General features: G+C 38.8%; 1 protein-coding gene across 8 annotated transcripts in view; it reads right to left on the bottom strand.

Annotated features, from left to right (window-relative positions):
• CNOT4 (CCR4-NOT transcription complex subunit 4) overlaps positions 1-14,646 on the bottom strand; it is an 83,537-nt gene that overhangs the window by 44,617 nt on the left and 24,274 nt on the right. For 4 of the 8 annotated variants that reach the window (XM_054836389.1, XM_054836428.1, XM_054836398.1 and 1 more), the window contains exon 2: positions 1,356-1,599. In XM_054836389.1, the coding sequence (XP_054692364.1) occupies positions 1,356-1,529 (174 nt within the window). In that variant the 5' untranslated portion in view covers positions 1,530-1,599. Of the gene's footprint in view, positions 1-1,355; positions 1,600-3,045; positions 3,221-14,646 lie in introns of those variants that run through there. The other 4 variants (XM_054836378.1, XM_054836417.1, XM_054836438.1 and 1 more) reach the window with 4 other exon arrangements.

Below are 14,646 nucleotides of genomic sequence, written 5' to 3'. Positions count from 1 at the left end.
TGTAATAAATCCAGGTAAATGAAGCAACTTCAACAGACAAGGAAATCCCAGAAATCTCATGTTGTACCAGAAGAATAGAAATTTGCTTGTACTATGAAAATTACCATATGGCATGTGTCATCTACAGCAGGTATCACATGTGGAGATTGATCTGGTTGATGACAGGTGGATCTTCCTTGCAGAACACACAGCTCAAATATTGTAGCAAATTTGCACAATTTGTTAACAAACATATGTTGCTGTGGGATAGCCTTCAGGCTTGCAGAGGCATCCAAACACAGGTTAGCAGTGATAGCTCTAGTGTAGCCAAAGCCCAAAAGAGCAGCAAGAAAATATGACTGGAAGTACTTATAGAAAGCTGTGGCAGTGAATAAAGATAGTGAGACCAAGTAAGATTACTTGGAGTCTGAAAGGGGAGCTGTAATACGAGACAGGAAGCCAACAGAAGCATAAACTGAGGATAGGATCACAATTAAATACCAGGAGAAAGAGGGAACATAAGTAGCTCTGATTACAAAAAGAGGAAGGCCAGGCAAGAAAGTTACAATCAAGGGAAGTCATTAAAGAGAAGAAGATATTAAGAGTTTTATTAAAACACTCAAGATAAGGAAATAATGGGGTTAAAGAAAACACTAAAAGGAAGAGGAAAAATAATTCAAAGGAAAAAGCAGGCAACTTAGTGAAGCTGAAAGTTTATAGTTGTGGCCAAAGTTTCAGCCAGACATCAATTAAGAGACAGGGAGAAATTAAGTGTGACTCTCAAAGTACTACCTTTAAGCATTTGGCAACAAGATCAGAATACCAGACAAATAGACTTAGCCTAGAATTTGAAATGCTTTAAAGTTTAACACCATTGGATATATTTTCCAAAGGTTTTACACGTTTAGCGTCCAGAAAAATATGGATTAAAAGCTCCAGTGCCACAAACAAAACAAGCAGGTGCTTTACAAGCTTGCCTCAGACAACTCTGCTAGTTTAGCTGAACCTTGGCCCTCAGCAACCCCCTGACACTGGAATCCTCACTGTTCTTCCTGAAAATACTTTGTCAACGCATGAGCAACCCAACTCAAAGGATTTTTTTTTTTTTTTGGCAGTTCTCCCAGTATCAACATGCCTTGGTTCTGATCCACAGCTTCCCCTATCAATCCAGTTCTGAATTTAACAAACCAAGGCTAGCCGTTGCGCAACAGCTTCGACACATATGCAGACAGAATCTGAAAGATCCAACACCTCACCCTTGAGCTAGGCCATGACTAGATGAATGTTTCCCCGAAGGAAAAGGATGTCTTTGGTACCAACGCAATGCAAGAGCCTTGTGATATGTGCAAGACAAGCCGCTGTTCCAGGATATTTACCTTTCTGCAAGCAGGACAAAGTCCATTCTCATCAGTGCGGATACGATGCCAACAGAAACGACAGATTTGGTAGCCACAGGTGCAAGGGAAGAAGTTGATGTCATCAATTTCCAGAGGCTCCATGCAAAGGGGGCATTCCACAGGGTCTTCCTTAGCATCAGGGCTGCGAGACATTGTTATATGTTCGCAGAGCAGCAAAAGTTTATAATAACTTAATAGACCAAGAAGGTCAGCACTTGAAGGTCTGCAAGAGAAAAAAATAAAGGGGGTGATTAGTACTTTTGACAACCTTTCTTTTGCGCCTTTTAATATTTCACTACTTCACCACTTTCTTTCTCCCCACACAAATTATCTACTGATACACGTTACTCTCTAATAAACTTGTGTGTCTCTTCCTACTTGTGTGTCACACAAGTAATATGAAAGACAGTACCAGTGATGTACCTCCCTATCTGGGTAGGCAAGCAGTTCTTTGGCAGTTCACTAGCCTATTTGGGTTTCAAGCATTTCTTTCCAACTGTACAGTTTAAGAGTGTACACCATACATTGCTTCTAAGTTCTGCCAGTTCCTTTAACTATTGCTTTAATGAAATCTTCTACAAATCCAAAGCGAAATCCTTGAATGCAGGGCTCCATGTTTACAATCAATTTATTCCTTTGCTCAGAGATGCAGAACAATCAGAGATTTGGAACATTTAGGTCATCCATTCAGACTTTTCAGTAGGGTTATAGAATTATCAAACAAAACCAAGGAAAGTTTCTTACTCAGGTGGATCTGTTTCTTTGTCCATCTCATTTTTTGGTTCAGAGACTGATCTCCAAGATCGGCCTTAGGACTACAGCATTACCCAACATTTGTCAGGTACACAGGTTTCTACATGCGTCAAACAACTTTCATCAAATCATTTATGCTTTTCATCAGCATCCAGTTCACACCAAAACCCAAATATATGCATGTGCTTGAAAACACCCTAAGTTTTAACTTAGAGTGCAGCCACAATAAAGTATTTCTGGATCAGAATTTTGGAGAACCAAAATTCAGGTCACCATTTTCTTAACTCATTTCTTCAACTCAGTCATTTGAGTACGCTACTATTCTGCCAGTTTCAGAATGCAGCGCACAAAAGGTACTTTCAGGCTCAAAACAAGGCACATACAGTCATTGCTGAGATAGTCAAATCAGTTTGAGGTTTTTCTTCTTTCTTTTTTCATTTAACTACCACTCTGGATATTTGAAGTTGTATCTAATCTCAGCAAGCTGTCTTGATCTGCTGCATGAGACATGCATGTAGATAGGACAGAATTAAAGGGCAACAGTAGAATTTTTAGGTAGACCTTTTGGAGGTGAAGAAAAAAAAAAGAATTAGAAACTCACTGAAAAGTACTGAAAAAGATGTGACTAGAACCGATAGTTGGATGGTCATACTATCTGTAATAAACTACATCACTTCTTTATAAATAAGTCAACTCAAAAGTTTTTAAAAAAATCCAAAATTCTTTTTACAATTATGCCTTTCCCAAAACAGTCATGCAATTATAATTTAACCACACACAAAACCTGGAGTCCCCTTTACTTTCCCAGAGAGTTTTCTGTTTCATTTCTAACAAAAAACTACTAGGTCATGTACTATCCAGTCTTTCTCCAGGCTTTTAGGAGCAAGTCCAGAAACAAATTCTCACATCCACCTACCTGAAGAGTGACATTTACTCCTGTCCTTGGAAATACGATGACTGAATGTTTTGAGATCAAACCCTTGCTCACAGATTTATGCAAGTTGTAGTGTTAGCCTTACATATCTTTGGTTTGATTCCTTAACATCTACAATAAGAGAGTCCTGTTTATGATCTTCCACACTCTAAACCATACTTCCTTGCATGAAATTTATCTTGTAAAGCTCAAGAGGTTCCAGCTCAAGTTGGGACCTCCCACCTTACAGCGTAGGATCATTCTAGCATCAGTCCATAATACTTGTCCCTGTCCTTCACTTCTCTTCAGGGACGGAAATTTCTCTGCAAGCAGCCAGGAGATAACCCTGAAGAGGAACAGCTTATACATACACAACCAAAGCACCATCCAAATACACAGCAGAGAGTATATAGCTTTGTACAGGAACGGTTGTGTTATAGTTAGGTTAACCTGTGTTCACAGACTGGTACCAGAAGCCTAGACTAACTGCAATTTCAACTAGTTTGGTAGGGTGTATAACCACTAGGCACAAAGTGCAGTTCAGGTAAACATATACCACTGCCCTAGAGAGAAAGAGTTCCCCTGGATACTCACATAAAAGCAAGGATGAGAAAATGGATTTTAGATACAGTAAGCATAATTTCTCTATAAGGCATGCACTAGCAACAACACTGTCCTCTTTCTGACCTTCACAATGATTAAAATCAAAAAGTTAAACTCCTACAATAATACAGCAGCTTTTACTTCGTTAGCAATACTTTCCATAGTGCTATATTTACAATCATTTTAACAGGCTCAAAACCAGGTTCTGGGACCTTACTAGTGTTTTCTACAGAGAAGACTAGCAGAAGCTGACCTGAAGGAAGAAAAGGATTAGTTTGTTTGGGAGCTTTGTCTTGTTTTTAAGACAACATTCCCACTGGCTGAAGAGTGGGTGGGACTGTTAAAAGGCCACAGCACATTGTTTAATTGCTTATTATGCAGATAACATACATTTCCACAGCAATCCTTACATTTCCTCTAACTTTTCACACTTGTGTGGCAGCAAAACCATTACAATGTGAAAGTGACTTTAAACCAAAGCATGGGATAAACTGAACTGATTCTGTTCAGTTTAGATTTGACTTTGTCACAAATCTCCAAACAACAGGTCAGTAAGCAGACAGCATATTCCCTTCAACTGTGTACTCACTGCACCGCACGCTCAGCAGCTTTGAGCCTACTGAAACACATCTGAATAAAGCTCTACTTGTATTAGTGAAGCTGTAGTTAAAAGTGCAGTTTTGAAGAAACTTCAGCCACCACAGTAAAACTACTAAATTATGACGTTACTATTTGGAATCTCTGCTAAGAAGTGTCATCAGTTCATGTGAAAAAATCCATGACATATTAGCTAGTGCCTCTGGGATATGCAGACAAGCTCTAACAAAACTGCAACATGATTAACATTTATGAGCTGTTTAACACTAAGACTTCAGCAGCTGCTAGCAATAATGCCAATAGCTTGCTTCAGTCAGCAAATGGCCCATTATTTTACAACAAGAAGTAAAGAGCAGCTGTGTACCATGTTTCTTGAAACTAAGTAAGAGGCAATATTTATTTACTTGGGAAAAGACCATTCAAACATCTCATTTGGAGATCCTCCACTGACGTGTGTCTCCATTTCAGGAGGGTTTATATACCAGGGTCTGTGTCTCAACTCTGTATCAGAACAATGCTTGTTTTTTCAAAACCAGAATAACATGCATAGTAAGGCATCATTAATGCATTGTTCATATAGCACCACCAAGAAACACAGAGTAATAGTCAGTTCTAAAGCTATTCCAACCTATTCAAGATTAGCATCGCAGGAAAAGTAACACAGCAATGGCAAAAAACAAAAGGCAGTATTACATGCTGCATTTAATCTAGAGTATTTGGTCTTTGGGATTGAGTTCAAAGAGATTAAATTAATAGCATCTCAGGAGAAAAGGAGGAAGGTTGTGCACGTGTACACACACAATACAAGCAGCTAGAATTTGTCCATACACTTTCCAAAACACCAACAACTGCAGTCAAACAGGGCTCCTACAGCTCCACATCCTGTTTACTGGACGCCCTGCCAAAACATTCATGCACACAGGGAAGAAGATGGACAGTGTCCAGCAGCATCTTTTAGATTTAGTGAATTCGTAATAGGTAATAACCAAAATACAAAAAATATATAGTTGTGTCTTATCCCTTCCACTGTACCAACTAATAAGTTCCTTTCTTTTCCAAACACATATGTAAAATGGAAAAAAGATAATTTTTCATTAACTTCTAAAAGTGCTTACTTAGTGGATTTGACAGCTGTGTCTAATCGGCTTCACTGTACAACTGTTTCTCTTGATGAAATCCTCCAAATTTTGCAGCCAGGAAAAAGGGATCCTACTATTTGAGGGTACTCACCTAAACACAGTTTTACTTCTAATATAGCTAGAGATTTCAGTCCATTTAGGATGCAGATGTCACCTTTTACTTTTTCACTTGAGGTGGGCAAGTTTAGCTTCCAACAGTTTATCTTCCCTATTTAAAAGGGGTCATAAAAAAGGAGGCAGGGGAAAAACAACTAGCTTGTTATGCATTCTTTTTCCTCAAGTGAACCAACTTGAGACTTGCCACACCCTCCCCTTTGTATTCCCATAGTAGACACCAGAGTATCTCCACTTGCTAGCAGTTCATTTTAGTAAATACGTCCCTTAAACATTAAGTCCTCCTCCAGGAGGGCAGCTAGCTCCAGAGGATACAGACATTCTCCCTCTCACACGATGGGCTGAATCCAGCCTTGCTACTTGCTTTAAGACACTAAGAGTGTCACAGCCAAAAATCATCAAAATCTAGTCATGAAAAACCTGACTTAAGGACTCGCATCCCAGAAAACATTTGGAGACTTAGGGCCTCTTGAAGGAAAAAATCCAGACATGTGTTAGCTAATGTTTCACTTAAAGTTCAAATATACCTGACACTTGAAGTGAAACAGGTCGGAGTCTATGCACCAAACCTTTAGTAAGGGCTCATTAAACTTATGCAAACAGAAACTCATACCATTTTTTGTGGCCTTGTATCTTTTGAAACTCATCAGCCCCGAGAAGTCTCAAAAATGTGTGTGGATGCTGCCTGCATTACGCCACGGGGAAAGCAGCCCCGAGACCCCCCCTTCCCACCCTGCCTAAGGAACAGTTCCTTTTCGCACTTCACCTCTGCAGTGATCTCACATGCAAGCTGGAGGCAGAAAGGGAAGCAGACTACAAGCAGCAGCTATAATGGGTTATCCCTTCCTTGAATCAAGGGAGCAGCAGCAGTTCTGTCTCCCAGGCTGACACAGAGGCACAGCAGCCCGAGGCCCACACTTGGGCTACCTCTTCCCCTAGTGACTCTGCTGAAAGGAAAGCGACCTTGATCTCCTTCAGTCTCTGAACATAAGAAAGGCTATCACTTCATTGCATTACAGTGACCACCGGAAGGTTGACATCAAAACCTTTCATAGGCTGCAAAGACAAGCCCATTTTTAGTTTAAGCATGCAGAAACGAGGGAGATCCAGCAAGTGAGCTGTCCAGTGCCCCATAGAAAACCCATATGGGAGAAAGTTCACATACACATATCCCAAATCACGGACGGACAGTCTAGTCATTAAAACATATAATCTTGTGTCTTAAGTCATCCACGTAACTTAGAAGAAATCTGGGGAACCACCTTTTTGACACGCTGCCCTCTACTTGCCTGTCATTTTTGTGACTACTACACAAGGAGAGTGATCCCTTTCTCCCACCAGCCCTTCACTCACATCAAAATATAGTGATATTTCACAATCACCTGGTTAGCAACACGGATATAGGAGACGGCAGGAGTGCTGAAAACGGGCTATGCTTTTTTAAGTTTTATGGCGCTGTTACTGACTGAGAACAAAGACACCTCAGTGGCAAGCAGGCAGGCTCTTGAATTCATCCAAGTTAATTTTCATTTGAGACAGAGGGAAAGTTCACTTCCTACTTTTTCCTAACCGTGCTGAACATTTAAAGCAAACTGTACTACTAATGGCAAAATCATGCCCAGTAACTGCACAGTCCTCTCATGTCTTCTCTCTGGAATAATGTTTATTATTCTGTGGTCTGCAGTTACATTTTGATCATAGTACAAACATCATATAAGAAAAGAGGTAGACAAAGTCCCAAGCATTTAGAAAGCATGACCAGGAATCAAGTAGCCATCTCAGTATTTCTAAAAACAGCATTACACTGACTAGGATTATCTCCAAGTTATTTAGCTCAAAGAGATCAAAACCGAAGTCTCTAGAGACTCCTCTGCTTTAAGCCTCCCTGCAGGTGCTTAGGGAGCTCACTCTCATGGTTTCAGACTTTCAATTCTGCCAGCATAAGCAGTTGTACTGTCACTTGAACAAGACTAGAATATAACTATTTTTGCTGGGTCATATTTTACTTAAGCTTCCATCCGGTTCATCACATGGCCATGCAGAAGCTTGCACCAGCACAGTGAAGACATAGAAATGAGCACCTAGGGGTAACAACTGCTTGAGCAGCATATTCAGCAACAGTGCAAAAATCAGCCAGAGAACTCACTAAATAAGTTTCAACCTAATGCCCTCAAGGCACCTAGTAACAAAAATAGAAGAGTCAGACGCCACCTGCTAAATGAAAGGGGAACTAATCATTCTTTATAAACCCAGCGTGAACAGAAACTATTTCAAGATAGTTATGCAGCAAAAAAAAGTTACGTACCACAAAAAGATGCTCTTCTCATTTAAACTGAATCAAGAATTGGTCACTGTAGGCTTATTGTTACAGGACTGAGAGCTTTTATGCATAAAGGGCTACATACTATCAGTGACACATGTAAGAGATTATTTTCTCAAATAAGTTACTTTCTTATAAATCGTGAACAGAATAAAAGGTGTTAAATTGTATTTAGAAAGAAAATAGGCCAAATAAGATTCTGACAAATTCATCCACAAGCACATAAAGCTTTGGACACAATTATCCAAGACAATGGCACTACCTTAGCATCTAGGTCAACTCATTCAATGAAATTAAAAGCATAAAACTGCTCTGTAATTGTCTAAATTAATTTCCCACATTCATTCACGTTAGAACTTGAATACTAGTATTCCTTATTTTCTCTTTCTGCATGTCGCAGTTTCATTTTTGTACCTGTAGCACCACTATATATAGACACGATATGCCAGCGGCATTTGGATAATGCATTAGAAGTAGGCTATACAATTATTAGTTTAAATATTTTAAAAGCCTATGTCACAGACACTGACCATCTAATATTGGTATACATATTCCAGAATGATCACTTCCAACTCCTCAGGACACAAGCAGGAGATGCTCAAGCAAAAGGTGAAACAAAATAACCATAGATTTGTATACGGCAATTTATACATCACAAAATGTTGTCAAAGAATATTGCAAAGACCATAACATATCACACACAAAAAAAAATCTGTTAAAAATAGATCCATCAGCTCCTATTAAACATGAAGTATGTTCCATCTGAACTATCTTGAATTCCCCAAATCTCGTTACTGGGGAAAAAAAAGGAGGTGCTACTCCATTTCTTGTACTTTTTCTTCAGAGCATCTGCTACCATTCACTGTCAGAAAGAAGATCTAGCTAGATCAGCTTGCCAATCATGCAGCAACCACAGCCAGCTATTAAACAGGCTATTTGGGGAATGGAGAGTCTTTATTCTGTTCACGCAGCACCCTAGCACAAAACAGTCATTCTGCAGTTGGGGTACCTATACATCAGCATACCACCGTTCAATTTTTCCATAATGCTGTGTTCCATTTAGTCCTTAGTAAGGTGATACATACTCAAACACACACTTGTCCTCCTTGTAAAGCACTACTAGCATTGGAAAACTATTCTTTCCACGTCCTAGTATACCAGTTTTATCCATGTTTGAAGACTAGCATATTTATATCATTGTAGAAGACTCACATTCTAGCACAGAAGCACTCAGACAGTTGGAACAGCACTTTGGAAAAACAAAGTGTTTTGTGAAAGACAGGTGACTTACAGATTAAAAGCCTCATTAATGCATATACATGCAGTAATTTGTTTGTGATATGACAATACTTAATTGTAAAGGTAGTCACTAACATAATAAAGCATATTCTGCACCATCGCAGACTGAGTTTAATAACAACGTAACAGGCTAACACTGCTCAGCTACTCCAACTCCCTACAGCAAGGCACCGAGCCTGTGTGAGTGATGGCAGCTTAACCTCACTGGCCTGCGCTTCCATATGTTTCACAGAAGTTTCCAACATCCAGTTTTTCCAATGCTTTTACCTCTGCAGATTAAAAACACTAGAGACAGATGTTTCATTGGTGCTATCCTGAGTAAATCTGGGGACACTGGCTGGAACAGCTTTAAGCTTCAACTTAGCCCATGTTGCAACCCCTAAACCATGACTTTGTGCAACCAAAGCATCTCACTTATCTATGAATTTCTTATCCTTCTGCTGACTTTTACTCACTATGACTAAAAATCACTGATTTTAAGACAAACTGCAAGTTAATCCTCCCTTCAATTTAAACTGATTTTAACTTTTCAACTACAAAGTATATTTTTTCCTATTGATACATGTTGATCTACATCTAAACAAAGCTTTTTTTTTAAAAAAAATAAGCCTTCCTCAGCAGAAAGTTTGCATCACCTACACTTAAGCCGTTTCTGTTTCAGTATGTAATATGTTCTTCTGATTTTTGAGAGTTTGTTACTCAATCCAATATCACTGGTGCATTTAATAACTCTTTTTACAAAAATCTACATGGAATTTTTAAAGTAACAAAGTGTACAAAAGTCATACAAACTCTTAGATGTGCTTGTAACGTAAGACCGCATGTTCGCAAAACTTGAAACCAATTAAGTTATCTAAAAGTAGCAATGTTAACAGTAGGTTATATCTCCAAATCCTTCAAGATTTCAGAACTAGTATAGCATATCCTCATTTTCCTTTCCTGAGGGTAAAAAAAGAAAAAAGCTTTTTCACCCTAAGAGAATTGGTTCCTCCAGCGAAAGTGAACACATCATTGAACTAGTAAATTAGACATGGCCTGACTGTGCGTTTAAGAGTTGGTACAGCAGGTAAACAGATTTCAGTTCTTTAGCTAGTGAATTCTACTACAATTACTGCTAGAACTCAGTACTAGTATCAATGTGTATTGATTATATGTTGAATACATTGACTATTAGAGGAAATGCTAATTTAAGTGACAAAGATCACTAAGTGGAAGACTTACATTATACACGCTTGTCAAACTGATTTTGATGGGGAGCAAACAAACTTATTTTAATAGACATGATCTTCATATCGATTTAAAATTTTAAAAAAAAAAACAAACCCCACAACATGCTGCCCAAGTCACCACATCACTGCTACCCTTTCCCTTTGCACAGCAGTTCAGGCTGCTCTCCTCTCTCTCCCACAACACAGCTCAGCTCTCTGCCTCCCAGGCAGCCCCTCTCACCATCGCCTACTTTTCATCCGTCTCCCTGGTACCATTCAGCCTGTTCACATTTTCCTAGGACACCTTCATCCGAAAGACAAGAAAACCAGCATTTGCTTCAGGCTTTCACTTACTGGAGTTTTTATACGTCTGTTTCTTCACCGAAAAGAGATAAGAACATGCCATTCTGTCATGAAAATGTCTTGTGCTAGCTTGTATTAGATTGTATACTTAATAATAATGGCCAGTATTCCCAGATCCAATTACAAAGAAAAGCTCAGCTCTGAAGAGCTCCACGGCCTTTAAAGAGACGACCCAGAAATTCTCACATACACAGAAAAAAAAAAAAATCACCCCACTTGAGGTTGCAAGACTGTATTTGAATATAACCCAGTTTGCAACATCCTGCCAGCAGCCATCACCTTCTGGATAATTTACCAGGACAACTGATTTTTGACCTGCTGCTCCAGCTGCATTAGTTCATATACACTTAATATTACAATTGATCTGATCTGAAAGGATGCCTGAAGAACAAGAGTCATACCATCACTGAAGTACAGTCTAACACAGAGCACCATCAATGCAGTACGCTCAGAAAGAAGTGTATGCAATTTTTTTTAAACTTGCATTAAAGGACAGCTCAGCTCTTACATTAAAAAACCCCTCTCATTTGCATTTTCATAGTGCAGCATGAACAAGACCACTGCAGCATCTTTAAAAGTCCTAGCCTGCCTGTCCAGCTGTACTCAGTAATTACAACAGTTGTACTATCCAGTGCAAAAACCTTTAACCAGTTTTCTTACTAATTACTGGAAATTTGTTATCCAAAAAAATCAGTTAAAACTCCTGCAAACAGATCTCCAGAGATTTTTTTTTTATTATTATCTACTAGATAATATGTTCCTCTATAACAAAAGGATTATCTGTTACTTGCCCTTGAAGAAGCAGTTATGGAATCTTACCATATCTTCCACAGAAAGCATAACTGAGGAAAATGCCATTGGAGCTAAGACACACTACACGAAATTTTTCTCTTTGGATATTTTTTTTAAACAGAAATTTTAATTGTTAAAAATGCAGCACTATCTTTGCTCTTAGGGTAGTAGTATCCAGTAGTTAACACACACGCACTTCTGAAATTATCTTGGAAATAATACTAAAAGTTAGAGCCACTAAGGGCGGGGGGGGGGGAGAAGCACAGAAAAGGGGGAAAAAAAAAGCAATCACACCAAAGAGGAATTCTTATTCATAGCACCATGCGTTATAAAGGCACACACATACTCCTTTAGTCCATAAGAATTCCCAAAATGATTTGCAGAAAACTAGGTATGAAATGTAAGACTAGATGATCACCAGTTGCGGCTCCTTGTCTCTACCTGCTAAGTATCTCAGGAACATTCCAAATTCCTTAATTCTCCCTTATGAATTGCTGAGTTGTCACAGCAATATTAAGTGATAACAAACCAGAAAAGTTTATCAGCCACATATTAGTACTATTAAAAAACCCCTCACACACCACACATGCCAAGTAGTACGTTTTCTGTTTACGCATAAGTGGGGGGACTGAGCACCCCACCTGTCTTGCCTCTAGCTGAGAGCCCCCTTGAACATTGTTCTTAATTCCACAGACTGCTTGAGATGCTTTTCTTGAACAGAAAAATTATAAGTGAATGTACTAGGTAACCCTTTTTCCATGTTAGCAAGACATGAATATTATTAAGAATTATTCACTCTGAAGCTTAATAACACAGCTGAATACACTTCAAATCTAGGGAATGGGAGATCCAGCCAGTGTTAGCAACAACTCCGCAGTTCCCTTCAGCAGCATCCTTGAAATTAGGAAAGCATAAACTAAGACACCAGAAAATGTGACAGAGAACATGTTTTAAATAATTCTCAAAGCTCTTTATGTAGGTGTTTAAAATTTGTTTAAAACAACCTTTGGAAAACAGATGATAAACTACTTAATGTTGATTTATTTCCTCCCCACCTTCTCAATTAAGGTGTATTTATTCTAGGCTTCAACTCCTGCAGTTGTTCAACATTTTCAAAAGAAAACAAAAGGATAACTTGACCTTTAAGTATTACAGAGCAACAGACCTATTACGCATTTTTCAAGTCATTTTAAACAGCAAACATGAACATAATATCAGCCTAATTATTGTTTTCTTAGCAACAATGGTATTAGGTCTCCCATGTTTTTCCATAATCCATGAAAGAATAAAGACTTTTTAGTTGGGCTGGAGGGGAAAGAAGCACCAAAACAAGTCTAAGACTAAGAAATCTGCACAGAGAAAGCATTATACAGCTCATCTATAGGTTCTGGATGAGCAATGATTACAGCTTGAGTGCTTCTGCTAATCAAGTAATAATGAAAAGCATTGAGCTCAGAAGAATAAAAACTCTTTGTCAAAGTCCATGCACTTCTCAGTGCCCACAAGTCTATCTTGAAACTCACTGGCAGCTGATGCCAGAGATTAGAGGACTAGCATGAAGTATGCTGTATGACACATTGATTAACAATCAACAGCCACATATGGCACTAGATTGAACATGCGTGCTTATTCTTCCACAAGTAAAACACAAACTACTACTTCATCACTTCCCTGTCAGAAACTGTAAAGCACCTATGTCAATTCCTCCCCTCGGTTCTAGTAGCAGCTTGTACTTTAACTTAGGAAAAAAGATAAACCTCTATAATTCTTGATCTTCATTTCACCCTGGAATGATGTGGATGCTTTGCAAAGATCTCAATCATCTTCTGATTCTCCAGGCTGTAGCTTGATTCCTGACAATTCAAAGTGTCCTACTAGACGCCCTGAAGCAATGAAGCCTTCACAGGACTTATTTAATTGTGATAAACCAGAACAGTCTGAATGGTACAGATTCAGTATCAGCACAATGCATGCCTCACTCCTGAAAGTTTCTGTAGACCTCAAAAGAAAGAAACAGTAAGGGAAAAGCAGCCCAATGTGTATGTAAGATCTGTATTTTAAAATGAGTCAGAAAACAATGGAGAGAACTCCAGAGATGCCTCTCCTCCAGAGCTGAAACTGGTTCCTGCTAGCAGCTTTCTAGGGGAGCACACTTCACCTCTCTTCTCAAGGCAGAAGTTCCCACACCTAGGTCAGCCCTACAAGCAAGAACCTCAGCAGGTGGCTACTAACTACACCTCTCAGCTTTAACTGAAGAAGACAGCAGAAGAGTAAGAAAGAAGCGATATGACCAAAACCCAACTGCTAATCACCACACAAACCATTCTTCAAAATGTCAGGAATGGAACAGAGACAGTAAAAGTTAAATTTTAAAACTATTAAATCACTTTATATTTCAGGACCCAGAGATACAGTATAGGAGCAATAGTGCAGCTGCTGCCATTCCTCTGTATAGGACAGAGTGCAAGGAAAACTGCTGGAACAGTAATAGCTTCTGACAGTTTGTACTTGACTATCAGCTTTTCTGCACTATACCATTTAAAATATTTCTAAGTTTAAATCAAGTACTTTGTCTTTTAATGACTCTGGTTACATATGGTCAAACCACGAGAAATAGCTTTTTTCTTTTTTTTTTCTTTTCAAGTAACTCAAATTTTTCTTCATGTACATCCCATTTTTTGAATACGCTGTGTTCTAAAGCTCACTTGTACAGAGTAGACATAACGCAAACAATTGCGGTACATGACAATGTGAACTACCAAATTCAGGTCTGATGTGAAAATAAGTCCTTACATTTTGTCCAGTCATTTCTTGAACGAGGGCTTGGGGTGGGGGAAGAAATCAAACAGATACCCTGGTTCAAAGTGTACCTGACTTGACACAGGAAGAACAAAGCCAGAATTCTTCTCTTTAGGAGCATCAAGCCAAAGTTAATGAAGTTGCACTTTGAATTTTCAAGGAAAACATGCAGTTTGGGAAAGAGAGTGAAAACCAGCAATCAATTAGTCACAGAATGCTGACACGTGAATTGCCATCCCCCGTCATTATACATTACAAAAATCTTGACTATATTAAGCAGTAATCTAGAACTAGGATTTCTTGCCTCCATGTATTAGAATATAATTGTAAGAGCCCCAATGTGTTAATACACACGGCCTGAAAAACTGGC

Source organism: Grus americana, chromosome 1, assembly GCF_028858705.1.
Source record: "Grus americana isolate bGruAme1 chromosome 1, bGruAme1.mat, whole genome shotgun sequence".
Taxonomy (NCBI): domain Eukaryota; kingdom Metazoa; phylum Chordata; class Aves; order Gruiformes; family Gruidae; genus Grus; species Grus americana.
Note: the sequence above shows the minus strand (reverse complement) of the source record. Positions and strands in the feature narration are given on the sequence as shown.